The 20,903-nt window shown below is 51.1% G+C and overlaps 9 protein-coding genes across 9 annotated transcripts; 5 read left to right on the forward strand and 4 right to left on the reverse strand.

The window, feature by feature from the left end:
• Nucleotides 1–118: 118 nt before the first annotated feature.
• FIBRA_05851 (uncharacterized protein) lies at nucleotides 119–1,091 on the forward strand (the record flags this gene model as incomplete). The annotated part of the gene is made up of 3 exons (XM_012327598.1): nucleotides 119–377; nucleotides 429–1,023; nucleotides 1,073–1,091. The coding sequence occupies 3 exons, from the start codon at nucleotides 119–121 to the stop codon at nucleotides 1,089–1,091; spliced, it is 873 nt and encodes a 290-aa protein (XP_012182988.1).
• Nucleotides 1,092–1,816: 725 nt separating this feature from the next.
• Nucleotides 1,817–7,394, reverse strand: FIBRA_05852 (uncharacterized protein; the record flags this gene model as incomplete). The annotated part of the gene is made up of 14 exons (XM_012327599.1): nucleotides 1,817–1,938; nucleotides 1,992–2,003; nucleotides 2,072–2,101; nucleotides 2,155–2,218; nucleotides 2,279–2,358; nucleotides 2,417–5,855; nucleotides 5,904–5,964; nucleotides 6,018–6,065; nucleotides 6,118–6,139; nucleotides 6,198–6,277; nucleotides 6,332–6,509; nucleotides 6,563–6,809; nucleotides 6,864–7,187; nucleotides 7,236–7,394. 14 exons carry the CDS (start codon nucleotides 7,392–7,394, stop codon nucleotides 1,817–1,819), a joined length of 4,866 nt encoding a protein of 1,621 aa, XP_012182989.1.
• A 452-nt stretch (nucleotides 7,395–7,846) lies between these two features.
• On the reverse strand, nucleotides 7,847–8,478 carry FIBRA_05853 (uncharacterized protein; the record flags this gene model as incomplete). The annotated part of the gene is made up of 3 exons (XM_012327600.1): nucleotides 7,847–7,995; nucleotides 8,049–8,334; nucleotides 8,392–8,478. The coding sequence occupies 3 exons, from the start codon at nucleotides 8,476–8,478 to the stop codon at nucleotides 7,847–7,849; spliced, it is 522 nt and encodes a 173-aa protein (XP_012182990.1).
• Nucleotides 8,479–8,961: 483 nt separating this feature from the next.
• Nucleotides 8,962–9,559, forward strand: FIBRA_05854 (uncharacterized protein; the record flags this gene model as incomplete). Its single annotated transcript, XM_012327601.1, has 3 exons — nucleotides 8,962–9,019; nucleotides 9,080–9,246; nucleotides 9,299–9,559. 3 exons carry the CDS (start codon nucleotides 8,962–8,964, stop codon nucleotides 9,557–9,559), a joined length of 486 nt encoding a protein of 161 aa, XP_012182991.1.
• A 195-nt stretch (nucleotides 9,560–9,754) lies between these two features.
• FIBRA_05855 (uncharacterized protein) lies at nucleotides 9,755–11,225 on the forward strand (the record flags this gene model as incomplete). The annotated part of the gene is made up of 3 exons (XM_012327602.1): nucleotides 9,755–9,837; nucleotides 9,891–10,495; nucleotides 10,549–11,225. The coding sequence occupies 3 exons, from the start codon at nucleotides 9,755–9,757 to the stop codon at nucleotides 11,223–11,225; spliced, it is 1,365 nt and encodes a 454-aa protein (XP_012182992.1).
• Nucleotides 11,226–11,628: 403 nt separating this feature from the next.
• Nucleotides 11,629–15,046, forward strand: FIBRA_05856 (uncharacterized protein; the record flags this gene model as incomplete). Its single annotated transcript, XM_012327603.1, has 11 exons — nucleotides 11,629–11,727; nucleotides 11,792–11,888; nucleotides 11,938–12,244; nucleotides 12,293–12,584; nucleotides 12,639–13,151; nucleotides 13,202–13,347; nucleotides 13,404–13,800; nucleotides 13,846–13,974; nucleotides 14,027–14,509; nucleotides 14,565–14,714; nucleotides 14,768–15,046. The coding sequence occupies 11 exons, from the start codon at nucleotides 11,629–11,631 to the stop codon at nucleotides 15,044–15,046; spliced, it is 2,892 nt and encodes a 963-aa protein (XP_012182993.1).
• Nucleotides 15,047–15,335: 289 nt separating this feature from the next.
• Nucleotides 15,336–15,938, reverse strand: FIBRA_05857 (uncharacterized protein; the record flags this gene model as incomplete). Its single annotated transcript, XM_012327604.1, has 2 exons — nucleotides 15,336–15,443; nucleotides 15,492–15,938. 2 exons carry the CDS (start codon nucleotides 15,936–15,938, stop codon nucleotides 15,336–15,338), a joined length of 555 nt encoding a protein of 184 aa, XP_012182994.1.
• Nucleotides 15,939–16,415: 477 nt separating this feature from the next.
• FIBRA_05858 (uncharacterized protein) lies at nucleotides 16,416–18,589 on the reverse strand (the record flags this gene model as incomplete). Its single annotated transcript, XM_012327605.1, has 8 exons — nucleotides 16,416–16,550; nucleotides 16,608–16,702; nucleotides 16,755–17,212; nucleotides 17,263–17,408; nucleotides 17,469–17,478; nucleotides 17,544–17,806; nucleotides 17,862–18,137; nucleotides 18,191–18,589. The coding sequence occupies 8 exons, from the start codon at nucleotides 18,587–18,589 to the stop codon at nucleotides 16,416–16,418; spliced, it is 1,782 nt and encodes a 593-aa protein (XP_012182995.1).
• A 188-nt stretch (nucleotides 18,590–18,777) lies between these two features.
• Nucleotides 18,778–19,870, forward strand: FIBRA_05859 (uncharacterized protein; the record flags this gene model as incomplete). Its single annotated transcript, XM_012327606.1, has 5 exons — nucleotides 18,778–18,852; nucleotides 18,910–19,140; nucleotides 19,194–19,415; nucleotides 19,473–19,661; nucleotides 19,712–19,870. 5 exons carry the CDS (start codon nucleotides 18,778–18,780, stop codon nucleotides 19,868–19,870), a joined length of 876 nt encoding a protein of 291 aa, XP_012182996.1.
• Nucleotides 19,871–20,903: the final 1,033 nt, after the last annotated feature.

Consider the following 20,903-nt stretch of genomic DNA (forward strand, 5'->3'; position numbering starts at 1 on the left):
GCGCACTAACTCGGAACAAGCACCTGTGCCGGCTACATGGGAGAAAAATACCACTACACGCCAAGGCGAGAGTTCTCCCGCGAAGATAGGTCCGGGCAGAAGGGTGAATGAAGAGGGCATGCCGATTGTTGTTGAGGATGATTCCGATAGTGGGAGTGACGGAGGTCACCATGACCACCACGGCGCTCAGAACTACAGCATGGATGGGTGGGACGATGATGACGACTGGGGCGAGGTCCATGAAGAGGAGGATATTACCATCCGGGCGGACTTGGAGAGCGCGACTCTAGATGATACCGATGACATGGAACCGTGGGCAGTCGGCGTGCGACGGAGTGTCGAGAAGGCCAGGCGGCCAGTGAAGGGCATCTTGAAACGTAAGTGATCCAAAAGACCTGTGTTTGGAGCTCATCGTATTTGATCCACAGCGCGAATAGATGGCGCTGAATACCAACAAGAAGCCCATTTGCAGCCCAACGCAGCATTCAGCCGAGTTCGTTCGAACTCGTACGACTCGGCGCCCTCGCACGGCAACGAGCTTGGTCCACTTGCGCGAATCCCGTCGCCAGATCCCGACCACATTGATGGATTACATAGGCACAACAGCCATGGTTCTGCCAACGGACATTCTGGCAACGGCAGCATGCTTCCTCCGCTGTCGTTTGACGGCAATGGGCTCAAGATGGACTCACCGAAGGACAGCTCGGATGCGAACAGCGTACATTCGGCGATACCAGAGAAGGGACTTTTCAATCATCCCAATTCGTCGGCTCCTGCTTTGTCCACGATGTTCTCGCCGCAGCCTCCCACGCTGTCGCAGCGGTCGGCCACGGCACCCTCAAAGCGTCTGGCGTTTGCGTCTAACCTCTCTGTTTATGACACATTCCCAGCGACTGTCTACGATAGACGGAGTGAGCCTGCGACTTGGAGCCGTCTGACACCCGCATTAGCGCAGCGTATCAAAGAGGAGCTCAACTCTTATAAGATGGAGGAAATGGAGGTTCACGCGGCCAGTCGTGTACAGTGCGTCTCGTGGTTCCTAGTAACAAGCTTACTCTGACGTTGCCCACAGCACCCAATTCTTTGTCTAAGATACGTACGATCGGCACTCGGTAGCACAGTTTCGTTTTTTTTTCACCTTCTGCGTAAATGAAACTTTCACGCTACGTAGCATTTTTGTGCCTTACCCAAGCAATTGTTAACCCCCATAGTCGTTCCCCCACCCCCTCCCCCAAGTCGTCGCTTGCACCATCCTATTTGCACATGGCAACTGTTAACGCACTTTTGGATCAGATATTCGCGGTTCTCGATCTCATCTCAAGTTATAGTATACCCCATCAATCCCCGCATGTGTAATACTATGACACATCGTCGTTTCGATCCCTACGTACATGTACGCTGTGCCGTACTTATTCGCCATCTCATTCTTTCTGCACCCACGGACCTTCACGGCTGTGTGCTCATCATAGCTAACTTGCGGCTTACACGTGCTTTCTCGTAATTGTCTTGATCGTTCGGGTTCCCTCTTTCCTTTACAACGTAGCTAGCTCCCGTGTTCATATGAGAAGCAAAGTCAAAGTTGTACATGTTTGCCCTCATGCACCACTGCAGTTTCATCTGGAGCCATTATATTGCGATCGTTCGCCGGGTCACCAGGCATATGGGCACAGCAAAACGACAAGTGAATATGATGCTATATGTAATCTACAAGATTGCGTGGTTAGAAGTTACGGCTGCAGCGCACGGGCAGGATAAAATAGTAAGCAGGACCAAATTCAGCTACAGCGTCCGACTAATTACCAATCGACGGGCCCAATCAGTCCCATGATGGAGACGTGCTATAAGAATGACTGCGCCCGCTTCCACCATTCTGCTGTTGCGCAGGGCTGGACGGCGACCATTGAGGCGAAGTTGGACTATAAGCTGGCGACGCCGGCGCTGTGAAATCAGACGTAAGTATTCAGATGGTCAAGGTCCAAAAAATTACTCACAGTACGCAGGTGCTGAGATTACGAAAAAAATGTGACGATAATCAGTTATCGGAATACGCAGCGGCATGAGCGGTACTTACATGCGGGCGAATAAGCCGGTGATGTTGGGGCTGCAGCGAGAATTTAACAAACCCACCTGGTGATGAACGCGTCAAGTACTCACAATATTTCGGAGAGGAAGGCGACGCTGGTGATGTCGGTGAATACTTCGGCGAAGACGGAGACATCTGGGCGGGTGCTATGGAAAAGTCAACACTTGATGGGTTCCGATAGTTAAAAATACTTACATGCTGCAAAAATTGGTAAAGGTTATAAGGAACCATCAATATAATGACTGTATAAAATACAAAATACATACTAGGGGAATCTATAAAAATGCGATTAGTCCAGATATCAATGACAACGATCTAGACGAATACACGTACAGCGGGGAGACGCAGGGCTGAATGACGGACTCGTCGGTGAGTACCGCGGGGACGTAGGGCTGAACGAGGGGGATTGGGGACTGTATCGAGGTGACGTGGGGGAGAACGACGGAGATGTCGGAGAATATCTTGGACTTGTAGGCGAGTATCCAGGAGATGTCAGATTTAGTGCGGGTGACGTGGGCGAGTAAGTAGGCGATGTCGGTCCACGAGTACGGTCGTAGAAGGGTGATGTCGCATAAGGTGATGTTCCGAAGGGCGATGTTGCGCCACCAAAAGGAGATGGTGGTACATATGGCGACGTGGGGGAATAGACATTAGGGGAACTGGGACTGTAGCCGGGTGCTGCGGGCGACATAGCACCGGCGCCCATCGGACTCTGTCCAAAACCCAAATACGAGAAACTGGCAGGATCCTCGCCACCATTCACAGCAAGTGGGGAGAATGCCGCTGCTTCACCCTTGAATGATGAATCTTGCGACCACATAGGGGAGTTGCTGTCGTACGGAGTCATGGCTACCTGGCCAGGAGTCATACCTCCATCGACCTGAGCCGCCAACATCGTTTGAACGGGCAAGCGATGGTCCACGATGACATCCTTCAACATATCAATGTCCAGTGCGACGTCGAATGCACCAGTCCCCATAGGTGCCATCTGACCAAAGATGACGTTCTCCGCAATTCCGTGGCAGTCATCCCTCTCGCCAACTGCGGCAGCCTCCATGAGAATTTCGACGGTCTCCTCGAACGAACTCCGCATCAATGCTCCCGTATCCGCTCGATTTATGCCATGACGCGTGATGGCCATGAGAATACCGCGATGCGTCATGAGATCGCAGAGTAAGGACAAGTGACGATAGTTCACGTAAGACCCATCGAATTCGATAACCCCACGAAGTTCTTTCATGATAGCAGCTCGAGCAGCCTCAATACCAAGAACGTTGAAGACCTCAACACAGCTGTTGGAATACGTGCGCTTGAAGTCCACACCGCCGATGGACATTACCGCCTTCAAATTGACTCCGTCCGTCTCGAGTACCCATTCTTTCTCCGAGTGCGCTTTGATACTGCCTTCTTCTGTAATGCTAACCCTATCATGCTCAAGCAAGAAGACGCGCTGGATACCGGTCACGCCACGGAGGCTGATGGAATTGAGCATGGTGTTTTCAAGCTGCCGGAGGAAGATGTCTTCCTCAACCGTATCCATTCCATCTTCCTCCTTGTCTGCGCCGCCCAGAACACGACATCGAATGATCAGCTTCTCGGAATTGTCCTCGCTCCAGATGACGAATAAATCTGTCTTGAAATTGTCTGCAATTCGCCCCGCAACGTAGGACATTGTCAATTTGCGATCAATCATCTTAGCACGATCCAATTCCAGTCGAAGAAGCCAAGGCGATTGGAGATGAAGGTTCGCTTCAACGTCATCATCTGGTATTGCGAAGAATGACTCCACGAACATACTATCTTCTTCAATAATGGTGGAACTCGGATCTGGATCATACCAAATTTCCACAGCCGCTGTGACAGTACGAAGAGAAGTATACGCAAGTTCTTGTTGAACACTGTTGGCGGAGATTTGGTCTTTAGCTATCTCAGGATCAAGATATATCGAGAGCGAAGGGGTCTTGATATTCGTCGCGACATTGATAATCTCCTTCAAACGAGGAACACCCAATGTGACGTTCTTGCTGGAGACACCAGCGTAATGAAAAGTGTTCAGCGTCATCTGTGTAGCCGGCTCTCCTATAGATTGCGCAGCGAGTGTCCCGCACATTTCCCCTGGGTGGGCTAGCGATTGATTGAACTTCGCTTCGATCTCACCAAGAACCCATTCGAAAGCCTCCCGATTGAGATGGTACTTCTCGAGTACTCGTCGTGCTGCAAATGTGGCGCGCAAATGCATACGGAACATCAGCGCGGCGTTATCCTGAGCCTCTCTTGTGAAGAGCGTGTCTCCCCGCACAACGACCAACCGTTTCCCCAACTCTCGGACGGAATCGATGATGTAGGCCGGTTCGAGGTCGCTTGGTTTGCGTCGATCTATATGGAAAATTTGGACTGCGTTTTGAACAATGCGCTGCAAATTGACGGGCAGGTGATGTGGAACGCTAGGGTCCTGACGTCGGAAGACAAATTCACGTAGAAGCCGCCTATCCCCGACCAACTGGGCAAACTCTTCATCAAGTTTAGCCTGAAGCTCTAGTGAATTGTCATCCAAGCCTGCTTGCAGAACGCCGGGAAGGAAGCCGCCAGAGGGGTCGGTAACATCCACACGATAGTTGTGCTCGAATTCTCGATTGTTCATCGCAAACGTCTCAATATTCTGGCGTTCGATGAACGCACCATCCATTCCGTCCTCGCCATATACGAATTGAATCAAGTCACCTAGTGAATTGCGGACGGTCCCATCGTAGCAAACCATGACATCTTCTAACGCCTTGACGAGCCGTCGCTGGATGTATCCCGTCTCGGCAGTTTTGACAGCAGTATCAATCAACCCTTCTCTACCAGCCATTGCGTGGAAGAAAAACTCCTGTGGTGTCAACCCACGAAGATATGAATTTTCGACGAAACCACGCGCTTCTGGACCGAAGTCATCTTTGGTGAAATGGGGCAACGTTCTATGACGGAAGCCATATGGAATTCGGCGACCCTCAACAATTTGCTGGCCTACACATACGGACATCTGCGAAATGTTGATGAAAGAACCTTTTGAGCCAGCGACCACCATCTGCTTGACATTATTGTCCTCCTTGAGATTCTTCTGGGCGTACTGTCCGTTCTGGTCACGAGCCAGATTGAGCTCTCGCTCTACTCGGCTCTCGAATGACTCTCGAATGGTCATACCGGGAGCAGCCTTCAAGCGATCATGTGTAGCATCATCTATGGCCTGCGTAACATTCTGCTTCCTGATCGCGATCTGCTCCTGAATGTGCGCCATGGTACCTCGGTCGGCAATCGTGTCACCGATACCAATACTGAAACCGTTGTGGAAGAGCCAGTAGTTGACGACCTGCTGAAGGCCCGAAAATAATGCTCGCGTTACCTCCGGCCCCTTCTCACGGAAAGTAATATGGATGAGACCGCCCTGCGACGCTCCAACGGTCTTCTTCTCGACAACACCAAACAGAATTTCACCGTTCTCGATATTCATACCATCGTCAAAGACGGGGTTAAACGACTTGGGATCGGGGGATCGATATATGTTGATACCGCGTGGTATGCACATGCTAAGAATTTGCTTGCCAGTCCACAAAGGCTTGGGCTTGATGACAGTAGGCAAAGGCACAGAACCATCCCAGTCGGGTACCCATAACAAGATATTCTGGACTTGGTTCCAGTCCAAGAATGTGTCACGGAGAGTGAACTTCCTGATGCCACAAAGGGTATCTTGCACAATTGCCATAACAGGCTTGTTTGCCTGCGGCGAAATGATCTGACAGGAACATCAGTAAAGTGTACACTGGAAAGGTTAAGACCTAACCTGTCGTGGCACCCATGCAATCTGACTTAGTTCTGCGCGAGTCTCTTCACTTTGCGGTACGCTGAAGGTAGTTGTGAAGCCACTAGCTGAAGCAGCAGTGATGGAAAAACTTACTGCATATTCATTTCATCACCATCGAAATCGGCATTGTAGGGAGGCGTCCTGTAAGCACCTAGTCAACATCGCTACACCTGACGCAACCTAAGAAACGTACACTGAGAGATTCAGACGGAAAGCTGGACAAACGATATAATATTAAACAAATTCAAGTAGACAAACAAATAGGAGACCCACTGGAATATGGCATCAACTTCACACGATGACTCATCATACTCATTTTGTGCAAACTCGGCTGTCGATTGAATAGGACAAAGCTAGCCAACAGCATTGAAGACATACCATTGCAATAGATGACAAGACAGACTCACTCTCCGTCCCTTAAGTGACGTTCCACAATCCATCCATATTGTAAGAATGCATCTGCACGCTTATTGTACCTGAGGTCTATACGTTCACCCGTATCTCGGACGACATAGCGAGCACCAGGATATGTTGTGGGACCATTGCGTACGAGTTCTTGCAAGTATGCAATGTTGTAGGGTGTAACTGAGGGAGTAGCTGGTTAGACAAATCATGACGTATAAAGCATCTCAGCATACCTCGCTCTGGGAATGTAAGGTTCATCGCGATACTTTTGGGCACACCAACTTCGTCCAGATCCAAGTTGGGGTCACCAGTGATAACAGTACGTGCGGAGAAGTCGACTCGTTTTCCCATTAAGTTGCCCCGAAGCCGACCTTCCTTTCCTTTCAGACGCGCACGGATTGCTTTTACTGGTCTCCCAGATTTTTGAAGTGCTTGCGGTATACCGGCAATGTCATTGTCCATGTAAGTCGCAACATGAAACTGTAAACAAGAAGTTACTAACGCACAAGACTACAATAAAGTAAGAATAGATACCTGGAGGAGCTGTTCGAACTCGGTGATGACATGAGCGGGAGCGCCCTCCTGCTCACAGCGCCGTACATTAGCAGACGCCTTGATGATGTCTCCCAATTTATACGTCAGGTCATCCTCACTCCTCATAGTCCCTCCGTCAACGGCAATACTTGGTCTGACTGGAGGCGGTGGAACAGGCATTACAGTAAGGATCATCCACTCTGGGCGGGCGTACTCGTTCGAGAGACCAAGCATATCAAGGTCCGCATCAGAAATCTTCTTCAGAGCAGTGTAGACTTCGTGCGGAGGGAACAATCGTTTATCGGGTTGTAATGACTTCACCTCCTAGAAATACCATCAGTTCAGCGAGGAATACGTCGTCGTCGTACAAACCTCGTCTTCATCCTTGGACCTCTTGTATTGAACGAACAGCTTTAATCCTTCCTTCCGAATGAGAGGTTGTGAGGCGCCACAGCCCCCATGCCCTTTCTTGGTCTCTTCATTGTCCATACCGTCAGCATCATCTTTTGGCTCGTCGCTCTCGCAAGTCATTTTGCTCTTGCAGTGATTCCATACCAAATGCATTCGAGTCTTCGGATCTCGGGCCTGCTCAACCTTCTTTGCGAATGTTGTATCCGACTTATAACATAACGTACGACGAGATTTCGTGCGAGCGTGAATCGACATCATGGGTTGAGGATATGAGGATCAAGACGTCAGCAATAGTTTCTTATCGGCAACAGTACACGGGGCGTGCACCATCTTGCAACAAGTACCACACAATCAACATAAAAGCAACAGGGGGCTACCAGTATCGAGTAGAAAGTGCAGGCCAGCAACGAGCCCCTCTGACTGCGTCACAGCGAGGGCTGCTCGACCATCAGCTCAGTGTGACTCACCGAGTCTACACCTGATTGGTTTTCGCACTCCTCGCTCAGCCCCCCATTTCACCACGCAACCGCGTGTCCAACCAACACTGAGCGTTATAACGGTCCACGCGGCGATCAAGCGACCGAAAACGCGCGCGTCCCACACTCAGGTAGAAGAACGTCTCGATTGTCGAGAACTAACGCAGAGCGGGCTTGGGGTTCTCCATAAGTGCGGAGAGAGCCCCCAGAAAATTGGGTGGTGGGGTGCGAAACGAGTAGAGGAACTAGACGCGACTCACACTAGACGCCTTCAACTTCCCACAATTTACACAAATACACTCCAAAATTTTCTTTACTTTCACGATGAAGCCTGAGAACAGCACATTAGACGGTGAATGCGCGGATAACAATCCTCTATGCGTGCCTGGATGAAACACTGGTCGCGCTAACTCAATGTGACCAAAATGACCCGGACATTCCGACATGCCCTCTCCACATGTCTGGCACTTGAAATTCCGGTCAATCGTGCCCATTCTTGGATCCATCAAACCACCCGACTTGGGTTTGTGCGTTGCCTCGTCCATGACTTCTGGATACTCGATTTTGGCGACAGAATACGCTTTCTATAGGAAAAGGGGGTCAGATATTCCTAACGAAAGAAACTCTACGAAACGACTGACAATCTCTTCAGGTGACAAGATACCGAACTGCACCTCCTTCACCTTGCGGACGGGAGCTGCTGAATATGCAAACTGGTGACCCAACATGGCAAACGACTAGAACGACGAGAACGGATGCTGGGGTATGAAAGCAAGAAAGAAAAAGTTCAACGATGTAAATTAGAGCGTCCAGAGTCTAATCAATGGGAGTAGTGGTCCTCGATGAGGCAGAGGTCGTTTAGGAGGCGTTGCAGCGATTTTTGAGTGCAACACGCAAGCTGAGTCAACCGAGCAAGACGCGGTTCGTGTCCGACCAAGACCCCAGAAAGCAGGAATGCAGTTCTAGCAGCACGGCAGACGTCTCAGACGAGCGGCCAGAGAATATCAGCGAGACGGAGGTCGACGATGGAGGGGGTTGTTGAACAACCCACGATGGGTCACAAAAGGTCGGGCCCGCTGTCCTTTGTCACATCCCGCGTGAAGTCGCGCGGAGTCCAAATTCTCACCAAATTTGGATGTCACATGTCACAATAATCACGACGCGTCGCGCTTGAAGTCCACAGGCTTGCGACAACCGACTCTATCTTCCCAATGACTTCCTACTTCAGTTCGCTTATATGGGGCACGTCTCAAGTCGACGATGCAGTCGGTATGTATTCTATTTTGGTCTGTATGTATTGCTGCTGTACACCTACTGAGATCTCTACAGACAAGGCCACTTCAGAGTTGTTACCCTCTGGTGCCGAGGACATTGCACTGAACCTCGAGATTAGTGACCAGATTCGATCCAAATCTGTAGCTCCTAAGGATGCTATGCGTGCCCTTAAACGACGACTCAACCACAAGAATCCAAATGTTCAGCTACTAACACTTGGAGTACGTGTCCTCACCTACATCTCGTGCGCAGCAACTGACAACAGCCACCTAGCTCACGGACACTTGCGTCAAGAATGGCGGAGATCCGTTTCTAGTGGAGATTGCATCCAGAGAATTCATGGATAATCTTGTCTCTATACTGAGAATGCCAGTGTTGAATCATGACGTCAAGAGTAAGATCCTCAGGCTTGTCCAGAACTGGGCCCTCGCATTCGAGGGAAAGTCTAGTCTTACTTACGTGGGGGACATTTATAAAGCATTGAAAAATGAAGGCGAGTTCCGTCATCCAGTGATTCTCTCCTATGGCCATTAACTCAGCGTAGGCTTTAACTTCCCACCTCGTGATTTTGCTGTGGCTAGTTCGGCTATGGTGGATACTCAGACAGCCCCAGAGTGGATTGATTCCGATGTCTGTTTGCGTTGCAGAACTGCGTTTACGTTCACCAACCGCAAACATCATTGTCGGAATTGCGGACAAGTCTTCGACCAACAGTGCTCCTCCAAAACAATGCCTTTGCCTCATTTTGGTATCACGCAAGAGGTGAGGGTGTGTGACAGCTGCTACACTAAGTTAAACAAGAAGTCGAACAAGTACGAAATGCATTTCGAGACTGACAAGTTCAGCTGACATGTATCCGCTTTAGGATCCATCGGCCGTCTCAGAGCCTTTCAAGCTCTCGCCATAGGTCTGCCCGAGACCTCGCTGATGCGGAACTACAACGCGCTATTCAATTATCTCTGGAAGAAGTTGGTGCAGCAGGTGGACGTCGACCTGGATATGTTCCATCTCCCTCCTCATGGCAATCTTCCGAGCCTCCTCTAGTCGATCGGAAAACACGCCCATATGCAGGCTCGTCTACAATACGAGATGAGGAAGATGACCCAGACCTCAAAGCCGCTATTGAGGCAAGCCTGCGCGAGGCTAGCGCACCCAAGCCCAGTGCCCCTTTCAGTATCGAGACACCGACATCCGAACAACCATCGTCATATGCCAACGGATATGGGTTCCCTCAGTCTTATCCTCCATCTTCTGCTACGCCGAAGCCGAAGGCTCTTACTTCGCCAAATTACGATCTAGAGCCGTTGGAGGCCGATGCGATACTGACCTTTAACCAGACGGTTGGACAAGTTCAAGCCCAGGGTATTACAGATTTGTCTAGGTATCCTGCGGTCACGGAGCTATACGATAAGGCTAGCGCTCTGAGGCCCAAGTTAGCCATGAGTCTCAATGACACAGGTCGAAAAGAACGTGCGTGTACTCACTGATCAGTAACTTGAAGTTTTCTCACCGTTCGGCCATAGAGGCCCTCCAAGAGATGCATGAGAAGCTTTCACAAGCTGTCAAACTGTATGACAACCTCTTAACTGAACAGGTTTCGCGCCCAGCTTGGAGATCCCCTTCTACCGTACCGTCGACCAGTTATCAGCATGTAAACGCTGGCTACGCGCCTCAGTATCGACCGGCCGATGGTGTTTACGGACAGTGGGCAGCGGAACCCCAGGCACAGACACCGGTGTCTCCTCGAACGCAAGGACAATACCGCGCTCCTGAATCCTCATATTACGACTCTTCGCAGCATGAGCCCCGAAGCCCGGTCTCAGCTGGGACTTACACAGCGTCTGTGGGGCTTTCCTCTTTAAATGCACAGAGGCAAACTGCTGGGCTTGAGCCTCAGCAGTTTGGTTCATCCTCCCTGCCTCTGTCATCGGCTTATCAGCCACTCGCTCGATCACATACTGTTGCGGCGCACCCTGCGCATGCCCCACCTCCACCCCCATCCACCTACCTCCACCGACACAATACGACTTCGCATGCTCCTCAGCAACTTCATCAGCTACAGCAACTCACCACTCCTCCTCAGTTGCCGAATTTCCCAGTTGCGCCTACGGTACTCCCTCAACAATATTCTACATACGAGTCGCCTGCGCCTTCAGTAGCTGAGTCTGAGAGGAAAGAGGCTTTATTGATTGATCTCTGAGGTATACTTTTACTGGTAGAGTAGAGTGTAGTGCGACGTAATGCGGTATGCTTATGATTGTTTGATGCATGTATGTCTTCTATAGCGTGTGCTATTCGTTTGAAATATCATCACGAGTGACCCTGTTATTTCATTTCACGTATGTAGCACATTGGCAAGAGACAGCATGACCATCTTCAAGCTTGAAGCTCTGCTCCGGCGAGCGTCCCGGATATCGACTCAATGTGATGTCGCGGCGTGCACGCAGCGGGCGCCTGCCCTGGCGCCAACTGCAATGGCGTAGTCGCGCTCTGCCCTCTCGCAACGCCGACAAACTACGTACCTATATTCGACGCAGTCGCTTCCTGCGGCAGCACCTGCTGCAAACTCACCCACCCCATATCTGCATTGACGGAATCCCAAGATGGCATCTGTACCCACCGCGGTCGTCGAGGAGGGCAAGCTGCTCAGTGAGTCGCTGAGCACCGTCAAGATTCAGGTCCAGCAGATGAAGAGACACCTGGTGACATGCTTAAACTCTTATGTTGTGAATATGAACATCCACCTTACACTCTTTCCGTATGCAGGAATTGGACCAACTCATGGACGCGCTGAAGGCCGCAAGTCTTATGTTGGCCGAGTTGCGAACATCTTCTCTTTCTCCCAAACAGTATTATGAGCTGTGTAAGCCTGCTCCACTGTCATACCGGAAGTCTGTTCTCATTGTTTGCAGATATGGCTGTCTTCGATGCTCTCCGTCACTTATCCAACTATCTATACGACGCCCACACTCAGGGACGACACCATCTTGCCGATCTGTATGAACTTGTGCAATACGCTGGCAACATCGTACCCCGTTTGTACCTTATGATCACCGTTGGCTCCGTTTATATGTCCGTGCCAGATGCGCCTGTGAAGGAAATTATGAAGGACATGATGGAGATGTCGCGTGGAGTGTTACATCCTATCAGAGGACTGTTCCTTCGACATTATCTCAGTGGGCAGACTAGAGACCATCTTCCTTTAGGGGATGACCCAGGGTTTGTACTTCTCTGTCTATGTGTGACTGTGACCTTACTAGTTTTCAGACCTTGCGGTAACCTGCAAGATTCAATTACATTCGTCTTGACCAACTTCATCGAGATGAACAAACTCTGGGTTCGGCTACAACATCAGGGCCATTCTCGCGACCGCGAGAAACGCGAGATGGAGCGGAAAGAGCTGCGTATTCTCGTCGGCACAAATCTCGTCCGATTGAGTCAGCTTGACGGGGTGGATCTCGAAATGTATCAAACAACTATCCTGCCCAGCATTCTTCAGCAAGTAGTCAGCTGCAAGGATGTCATAGCTCAAGAATATTTGATGGAAGTGGTTATACAGGTACGAGAAGAATTGTGTTTTACTTTGCGGCCAGGATTGACAGGCCTCGTTCAGGTTTTCACCGATGAGTTCCATCTGCATACTCTAGGGCCATTCCTCTCTGCGACTGCACAGCTCCATCCGAAAGTAAACATCAAGCAAATCGTTATTGCTCTTATTGACCGTTTGGCTGCATATGCTGCACGAGAAGCGGAGAGCGAAGACCCTGAAGAGACGAAGAAGCAAGAGGAGGCCGCCGCACGTCGACTTGCTGAAAAGGTTAGCGTTCAGAAGGCGAGATTACGGCAGAACGGCCATCAGAACGGCTCGACCACTCCCATAACAGAATCTGTTACACCCGGTAGTCTTGAATGGGGATCGGCGCCAGAGAGCCCTGTCGCGGACACTATCCCGGAAAAGGACCTCGAGACCGCCTCAAGCACGGTTAACGATGCGGAGGAGCCAGAGAGCGAGAAGAGCCTGAAGGGCAAGGAGAGGGCCGATCAAGGGGTTCGTAAATTCCGTGGAGTGCCCGAGGATGTTAAGCTCTTCGAAGTGTTCTGGCAACAGGTCGTGGAGTTGATTAAAGTCAGTCCGATCCCTCTTACTTAAAATAGTACGCTCAAAAGCTCCCTCAGGCACGACCAGATTTGTCGATTCAAGATATCACCGCACTTTTTGTATCTTTGACTAACCTGTCTCTGAGTTGCTACCCAGACAGGCTCGAATATGTGGATCAAATCTTTGGATTTGCACACGATAAACTCAAAGAGTTCACAGACAAGTACGTACTTGTGTTGGGCGTGTGAATCTACGCGCTCATCCCAATCTCTCTTCTAGCCCGGACCTTCACTCGCCTCAGACTACGGCAAATCTCGCATCCCTTCTAGTTGCCCCAATCAATTCCTACCAGTCTGTTCTGACCCTACTCGCGCTTCAGCGCTATTCCCCACTACTCACACTCCAGCCCTTCTCTACCCGACGTTCGCTCTCGCATGCTCTTATTTCATCGGTGCTCAAGAACGAGACCGTCATTGAAACCCCCGAGGATGTAAACGGAATCCTCGAGCTATGTCACGTTCTCATTCGAGACCAGACAGATGCGGCTGGAGGTGGTCAGCCGGGAGCAAAAAGAGCTCAATATTATCATGATCGCGAGGAGATGGGGGAAGAGCAGGGTTGGGTTGCGCGCATGGTGCATTTATTCCGTGCAGAGTCGCTTGACGTGCAATTTGAGGTGCGTGCTATGTTCTTGTTGCATACATTGGTGATCGAGCGCTAGATTCTACAGCTGTTGCAAACGGCACGCAGACACTTCGAGAGTGGTGGCGAGCGGATGCGTTACACATATCCCGCGCTTATCACTGCCACTATCAAGCTTTGCCGAAGATATAAAAATCGGGAACATCTCGTGAGTTGACCGTACTCTGGCTCGCCATTATTCCTTATACCCAGCGCTGTAGGAGGATGAGTGGCAGACCAAAGTATCGACCATCCTCAAGTTCATTAGGCAGCTCATCTCTATTCTGGGTTCCACAGTTGAGGCGCCCACGATTGCCCTCCGTCTGTTCCTTCTCGCTGCACAAGTCGCCGATGAGTGTGGCTTCGAGGACCTCACATATGACCTATATGTACAAGCATTCACCATCTATGAGGACAGTATATCAGAAAGCCGGGCGCAGTTGCAGGCCATCACCTTGATTATCGGCACTCTGCAAGGCGCGCGCGTGTTCGGTGTCGACAATTACGACACATTGATCACGAAGGCTGCATTACACAGTGCAAGACTTCTCAAGAAGCCACATCAGGCGACTGCTGTGAATCTAGCCAGCCATCTCTGGTGGCAGGAAGTTCCTTCAGACGAGGAAATTCCTGCAGCTTCGGACGCGGATAAGGCATCTGCCTTAAAGGACAAGGAGGTTGGCGATGAGAACACTACCAAAGCGGTATGATCCTCAGTTGTCGTTTTTCTACCTGCATTTATGTCTCTTTTCGCGCCAGTATCCTCACCAAGATAGCAAGCGCGTACTGGAATGTCTACAGAAAGCACTGCGCATCGCTAACTCTGCGATCGAAGAGATTGTGACAGTTCAGCTATACTGCGACGCACTCGATCGGTATCTATACTACCTCGATCGTGGTGCCCCGGCGGTTAGTGATTCATGCTCTCTGGGGTAGTGTCCTCATGTTTATGATACCTTTAGGTGACACCCAAATTCGTCGACAGTCTCGTGGATCTCATCACATCTGCCATCGACAACATCGCGTCGCCAGACGTCCATCCTTCGCAGCGCGCACCTCCTGGCCTTCTCGAAGGCGTACAGACGCCAGACATGATCGCCCGCCACTTCCGCAATACTCTCATCTATATTCAAGCTAAGAAGAACGCCGCGAGCAACGCAGAGGGTAGCGCCGTGGCTTCAAGGTGGGACGATGTCGACGTGGTAGGTGCGATGCTGAAGATGGGGATCGGTGCCCGATAGTCGCGCTTCTCGGACTGGTATTAGTGCATGTATATATGCTATAGTGGTTGCACATAATGTCTGTACGTATTCCCCTTCCTTCTGAGTGTGCGGCATGGCAGGCTCCACTCAGCAGACAGATGCATGGCGTTTTCTATGCGCAATTAGGTTCAGGCAGTGGATCGGCTGATCCTAGTATAGTACCGTGCTGCTGCTGGCAGTAGGGTAAAATCTTGGCAGCACAAAACTATCGGAAAATCGACATAAATACTTTACTTGTCTAAAAATCTAGGATGCGCAATAGCCTACGTCAATTTCCCTGGCTCTCTGCCAAGACCGGAACCTTCAGCTCTGGTCTCCGGTCAATCGTCTTGCGGACGCCATCCAAGTCAGGATGTCTCGCAAACTCTGGGTTCTGCTGTCGACCCCATGAGAACAAACAGTGTTACTGCATCTAGACACGCACCTTGTCCCCTTTCAGCTCACTCTGGACCACTGCCGCTATCACAAAGGCAGAGCCGATCGCAACGAGCGCTATGCCCTGCACGTTTGGTCGAAACTGGCCACGCTGCAAATCGTGCAGCGTCGCATAATATCTCCAGGTGCCCAAAACCATGGTCGTTACCCCCGTCCCTACAAGCGTCCCCGCCAGCTGTCGCCCATGCTTCACCTGCTGGTCGTGCAGTCGCTGGCTCTCCGCGGATGCCGGTGCCAGCTGCGACTTCAGGTCTGCGCGGAACCTCTCGAAGCGTTCGACGCCGATCCCAAGCCCGATGAGTCCGAGCGATGTGCGTGCCCACGCCAGGTACGTGCGTTCGTTGGCAAGGTGGTCGCGCGCTGTGGAACCTGCGTTGTCCACGCGCTCGTAGCCGCGGAAGATCAGACGGCCCAGACGGGTGAGCTCGTTCTTCATGGGGTGATGGCTACTTGCAAAGGACAGAGGTCTTCAAGGGAGGTGCTTGGGTCGCGAGAGCTGGACGATACAGACATAGTGGGACGAAGATAGATGAAGGAAGGGCGCTAAACCAGACGGAAGGAGTTATCAACATAGCAACACCTCCGTAAATGGCCGACTGTACGAGCCTCGCTGTCGCTTGTTCGGGATCAGTATCTATATGGGGTATAGAAGGTCAATGAAGCTTGCTATTAGAAATGAAGTCTCCATAAGCTCTTGCGGCACCTTCTACACGCTCGTAGTAATTATAATCGATACAGCACATATTTACAGTCTCTCGTGGTTGAACAGGTCCCTTGGAAAATGTCTTCTAATACATCCCTAAGATTTCATAAGCACGTCTAGGGTATGAGTACATCTGCTAACCATCGTGGCGGTCAAAAACACAACCGATGGCGACTACATATTGTGGCATTAATGGGAGGTCCGCTGCAGTCACCAACTGAGCCCAGACCAGCTGGCGATTCTCTTCCGAATTTCGGAACCAGCTCTCCTACGCTCGTCGGCGGCTCCGCCGTTTCCGAGGACGGACTTATTCTCGATGGCACGTCTGCTCAGGTAGGGCATCACCTAGATTCGTAAAGGTCCGCGTGACATTCCAATAGACCCAACGAGTTTTGTACTCACCTCCGCTAGATTGCCGTAGGGAATATACTTCATCACGAAAGGTGACGCACACCGAGTCCGACTGACAAGGGAGTCCGTGAGGGCATCACTCATACCTACATGGGGTTCAACCACGACATAAGATTTACATCCAAGAGGGGTGCGCACCATACAATTGCCCAATCGCAACCCTCTCCGTGACGGTCTCTGGCACCCACGTTGTAGCGCCAGTAACACTCGCCAATCCAAGCTTGGCCAGCTCGCTCAGGATCAATTCGCAGCTATTCCAGTTATGCGTACCAAAGAGGATGCCGAGCCTCGGGGAGCCGTCGGCCCGGGCCGCCTTGATATCAGCACGAAGATGTTCCAGGAGCAGTGTCGCGCAAGCATTATAGCAGGTATCGGTCTCGTCCTTGGTAGACCAAACTGGTGGAGCCGGATCCGGCGAGATGGATTGCGAGTATCCATAGGAGGAAATTAAAGTGGATGTGGATGTCCGAGTTGACATTGCGCTAGCATGTGCAGCCATTTCGTGCGGGTGGTATGCGCCGCGGACGAGCTTAACACCAAGTGAATATCCCTCTGCACGAGCAGCTGCGAGGCTCTGCTTCAGGTACTCTGGTGTTCTATACGCGGGTAAGACTAGTGGTAATTAGAATACGGGGGATGGACTGACCGCCTTAGGTACGCCTGATAAGTCTGGTACACCAATGGCTGGACAGCGGACGTATGGAGAGTAGGATTTCCAAGTCGGAACCAGGAAGACGACGGAAGTCGGTTGAACTCGCGTTGGAGTGATAGCGTGAATGCATCAATAGCAGGCTGAGAGCAGTAGGACAATTATTGACGGTGAGACGACACGAGACCTTTGTAAACGCATACCTGGTACCAACTGAAGCGAATTATAAATAATTCCGCTGTGAGTCCACTACCACCGCTCAGGATAGTACGACTGACCTATACTCTGCATCAACAATGATCTTCACACCGTGTTCTCTGGCTCGCTTGCAGATTTCTCGAAGATCATCCCGCAGCTCTCGGAGGTCTGCAATGTCAGAATCGGTAAGGAAGCTGTTGGTGGCTGATCGACTGGAAAGCACATCGAAGTCCGACGAAAGAGGACGACCGGGGAAGGCGACGCTTGGCGAGGACTTGGGACGCGTGGACACCAAATACTTTGAGAAATGAACCAGTGCCTCAGTACGGGGCAGCATGGCACTCTAAATCTATAGTGTTCATATACAGATTCATGAATGAACATGGCGGAGACCTCACCATTTTGACGGCCACCCACGTCTTGCGCCCGCGCATGTCGGAGCCGTGATGCGAAGAGTACTTATTCTCAAAATCCGCGGCGACATCTATGCAATGCAGAGTCTCGGTAATAATTTGCTTGTGTGTAGAGAGCTTCGCATGTTTGTCGTCTTTCGCGGTGCCGGAGGCTTCATCTTCGTCAACTTCGACGCTATAAGCAAAGAGACAGCCCTTATTCTCCGCACGCAGCTGCTCGAGGAGGGGAATAGCATCCTCCGCCGAGTCTGCCCCCACAAACTAGCCGTCGGGTTGGTTTTGGATTCGGAAAGGCATGTATTGCGGAAACACACCTGATCAAAGAATGTAACACGAACAACAGCCTGTGCAATCTGTCTTATGCCGGGAAGAGAAAAAAGCACAGACAGAATGGTTGGAGACCAGTCTACAATGGCAGGCACCGAACAGATTGAGTAGACAATATAAGATCGGACCAGAGCAGACAGAGGCGTTTGCGGTCTGGCCGACTCTGACCGCAGGTTATCAGACTGCTCGGCATCGGCATGGATAGGACTAGTGACATTTCCAGCCAGGAGCGAGGTGGCGAGGACAGCTCCAGTAATCAATCCGACACGGGCCCTGTGCGATGCCCGCAGAGCAGGACGAGAAGACGAGACGAGGGTGCGAGCATGAAAGAGGGCGGTAGCGGATCTGAAGGGAGGAAACGGACGAGTTGCTAGTCTGAGGAGCATGGGGAGCGATGCGCAGGAGGAAGGAGACTGCTAGAGATGATTGCTAGCCCGCCAAATTCATATCGGACGGCCAGGCGGGGGGCCAGCGGGTCTCGGACCATGGCATGGCGGGCGCGAGGCAAGGCACACCCGTGAGCTCCGCGTCCGGCGCGCGGGTTCGCTGTCGTATATCCTTGCTCTCCTCGACCATGGCAAAACGAAAAAATCAGCATCCAGACAACCTCGATTCGGACGACGACGACGACAACGACCCGAGTGAACGCGTATGTCTCTCCGTTTCTCTCTCCTCTCCGCCCGCCTCACCCATCTGGCCCCAGTAGAGTCTCGTGAATGTCGACTTTGACTTTTTCGATCCACACCCCGATGTCGATTATCTCGCCCTCAAACGCCTCGCCACACAGCTTTTCCAAGCCGACGCCGAACTGTTCCATCTCAATGACCTCGCAGACCTGATCCTATCTCAGCCTCTGGTTGGTACGACCGTCAAATGCGATGGCAGGGAAAGTGATCCGTACGCGGTCCTCACCGTGCTCAATATGCACATACATCAGGTCCATACAGATGCTGAGCCTTGACACGCACACATTACTTACTTTCAAACTAGAATCGACCTGCTATCAGAGCTCTCACTGAGTACGCTCTCGCCAAATCGTCCGTCGACCCCGCTTTTCACGCCATCCTCCAAAATCTTCTCGGCCCTGCGGGGCTTGCATCTCAAAATCACGTCGGACTGATTTTTTCAGAACGACTTATCAACATGCCTGTTCAAATCGCCCCACACATGTACCGCATGCTTGCAGACGAAATCCAGTGGGCCTTAGATGACGTGCGTTTGGCTACTTTGTGAAGCACGACCTGTCTGAGATGCCTTCCGTGCATGCAGAACGAACCGTACCGCTTTACACACCTCCTTTTCATCTCCCGGACGTACCACCTGTCCCCCGAGGAAGAAGCCGAGATGGCGGGACCCGCACCTCGCGGCAAACGTCAAAAGCAGGGTGCGGCGCCCCCACTACAATCGTCAACGAGCGGGACATATCCATTCCACCCTGAGGATGATGTTGTCAAAACTGTACGTGCTCATTACCGTCCTGTATGACGAAGGTCTTCATGTCCCCATAGATTGCGCTGCATACGCTGGACTACGCGTTTTCCAAAGCACAGCCTCGTGAGGAGGACGCTTTTGGGCTAGACATGGGCGGGCGCATGATGCTAGTATCTGCGGACCGATTAAGAGAGCTTGTCAACGGTCTCAATCAAGCCTATCCTCCGCCTTCTTGACATGATCACGATAAGATTGACAGAGGTCGCGAAATGTATCTATTTTTTGTATCAGCCGCAACAAAAAAAAACAATCCTTTCGTTGCTCAGTTGACACATCTCCGACGCTATTGCAAAAAAGAGCATGATATCTTTGCCGTGAGCAAAAATCCGTCCTGAGGGAGTCTAATAAGTTTGCTGTAGCTAACAAGGGTTCTATATACGATTCTTCGGTTGCACGACATTAAATTACTACCTTCAAGGTACCTTATCTTGCGGCAATGCTAATAGTATTGTCGGTAAGACCTATTTTGCAAGGTGGTAAGAGGGCCGACACTCCTGGATTATCTCGAAGTGCAGATAGCTGAACAGTCTTGTGGCTGCTCCCCGCAACGTGCACACACCCGCAGTCAAACAAGCTCTCATACGAAAGCGTTCAGGGGTCGTGGCATCGCTCAGCATGAAATGAGGCCAAGGTCCTCGACTGGCAACTCCTACAGGTATTGAAGGAGCGGGGTGCGAATGGTAAGTCTACAAGTATCTGGTTTCGAATACCGACTGATCATTTGGATACAGTAATTTCGGTGGTAGCTGGCCCCAATGTTCAAGGCGAGCGCGGTCGGCATACTGTTGGCACGAGCGCGGTAGTGCTACTGAGTAGTGGTCTTGAGCAAGCCCTTGCTCACTTGAAAGTTGAATTTATGATCGGTTCTAACCCCCCTGTTGCGTATAGTGCTGTGTATACATAGACCTCTGTACCGGGTTGAGCACAACGCCGATCGACAATGTCTCCGAAGGCAGCTTATCTTGCAATTGGTCCCACTCAGCTCTATACGCCGGTCCATGCTCATCACTTGATTTCTACGTGTATTTATTTCTAATGACCACACAACCTCTAAATATGCTAATCAGTCACGAGCCTTGCAGATACATACTGGACCGTGAGGGATTAATGCGGACATTGGTTGATACAATGAATCCTTTATGAGTCTATTGATACGACAGTACAACGACAGAGCAAAAATGACAATACAAATTGACAGTAGGTATTACA

The sequence above is a fragment of the Fibroporia radiculosa genome, assembly GCF_000313525.1.
Source record: "Fibroporia radiculosa TFFH 294 genomic supercontigs, scaffold5478, whole genome shotgun sequence".
NCBI lineage: Eukaryota > Fungi > Basidiomycota > Agaricomycetes > Polyporales > Fibroporiaceae > Fibroporia > Fibroporia radiculosa.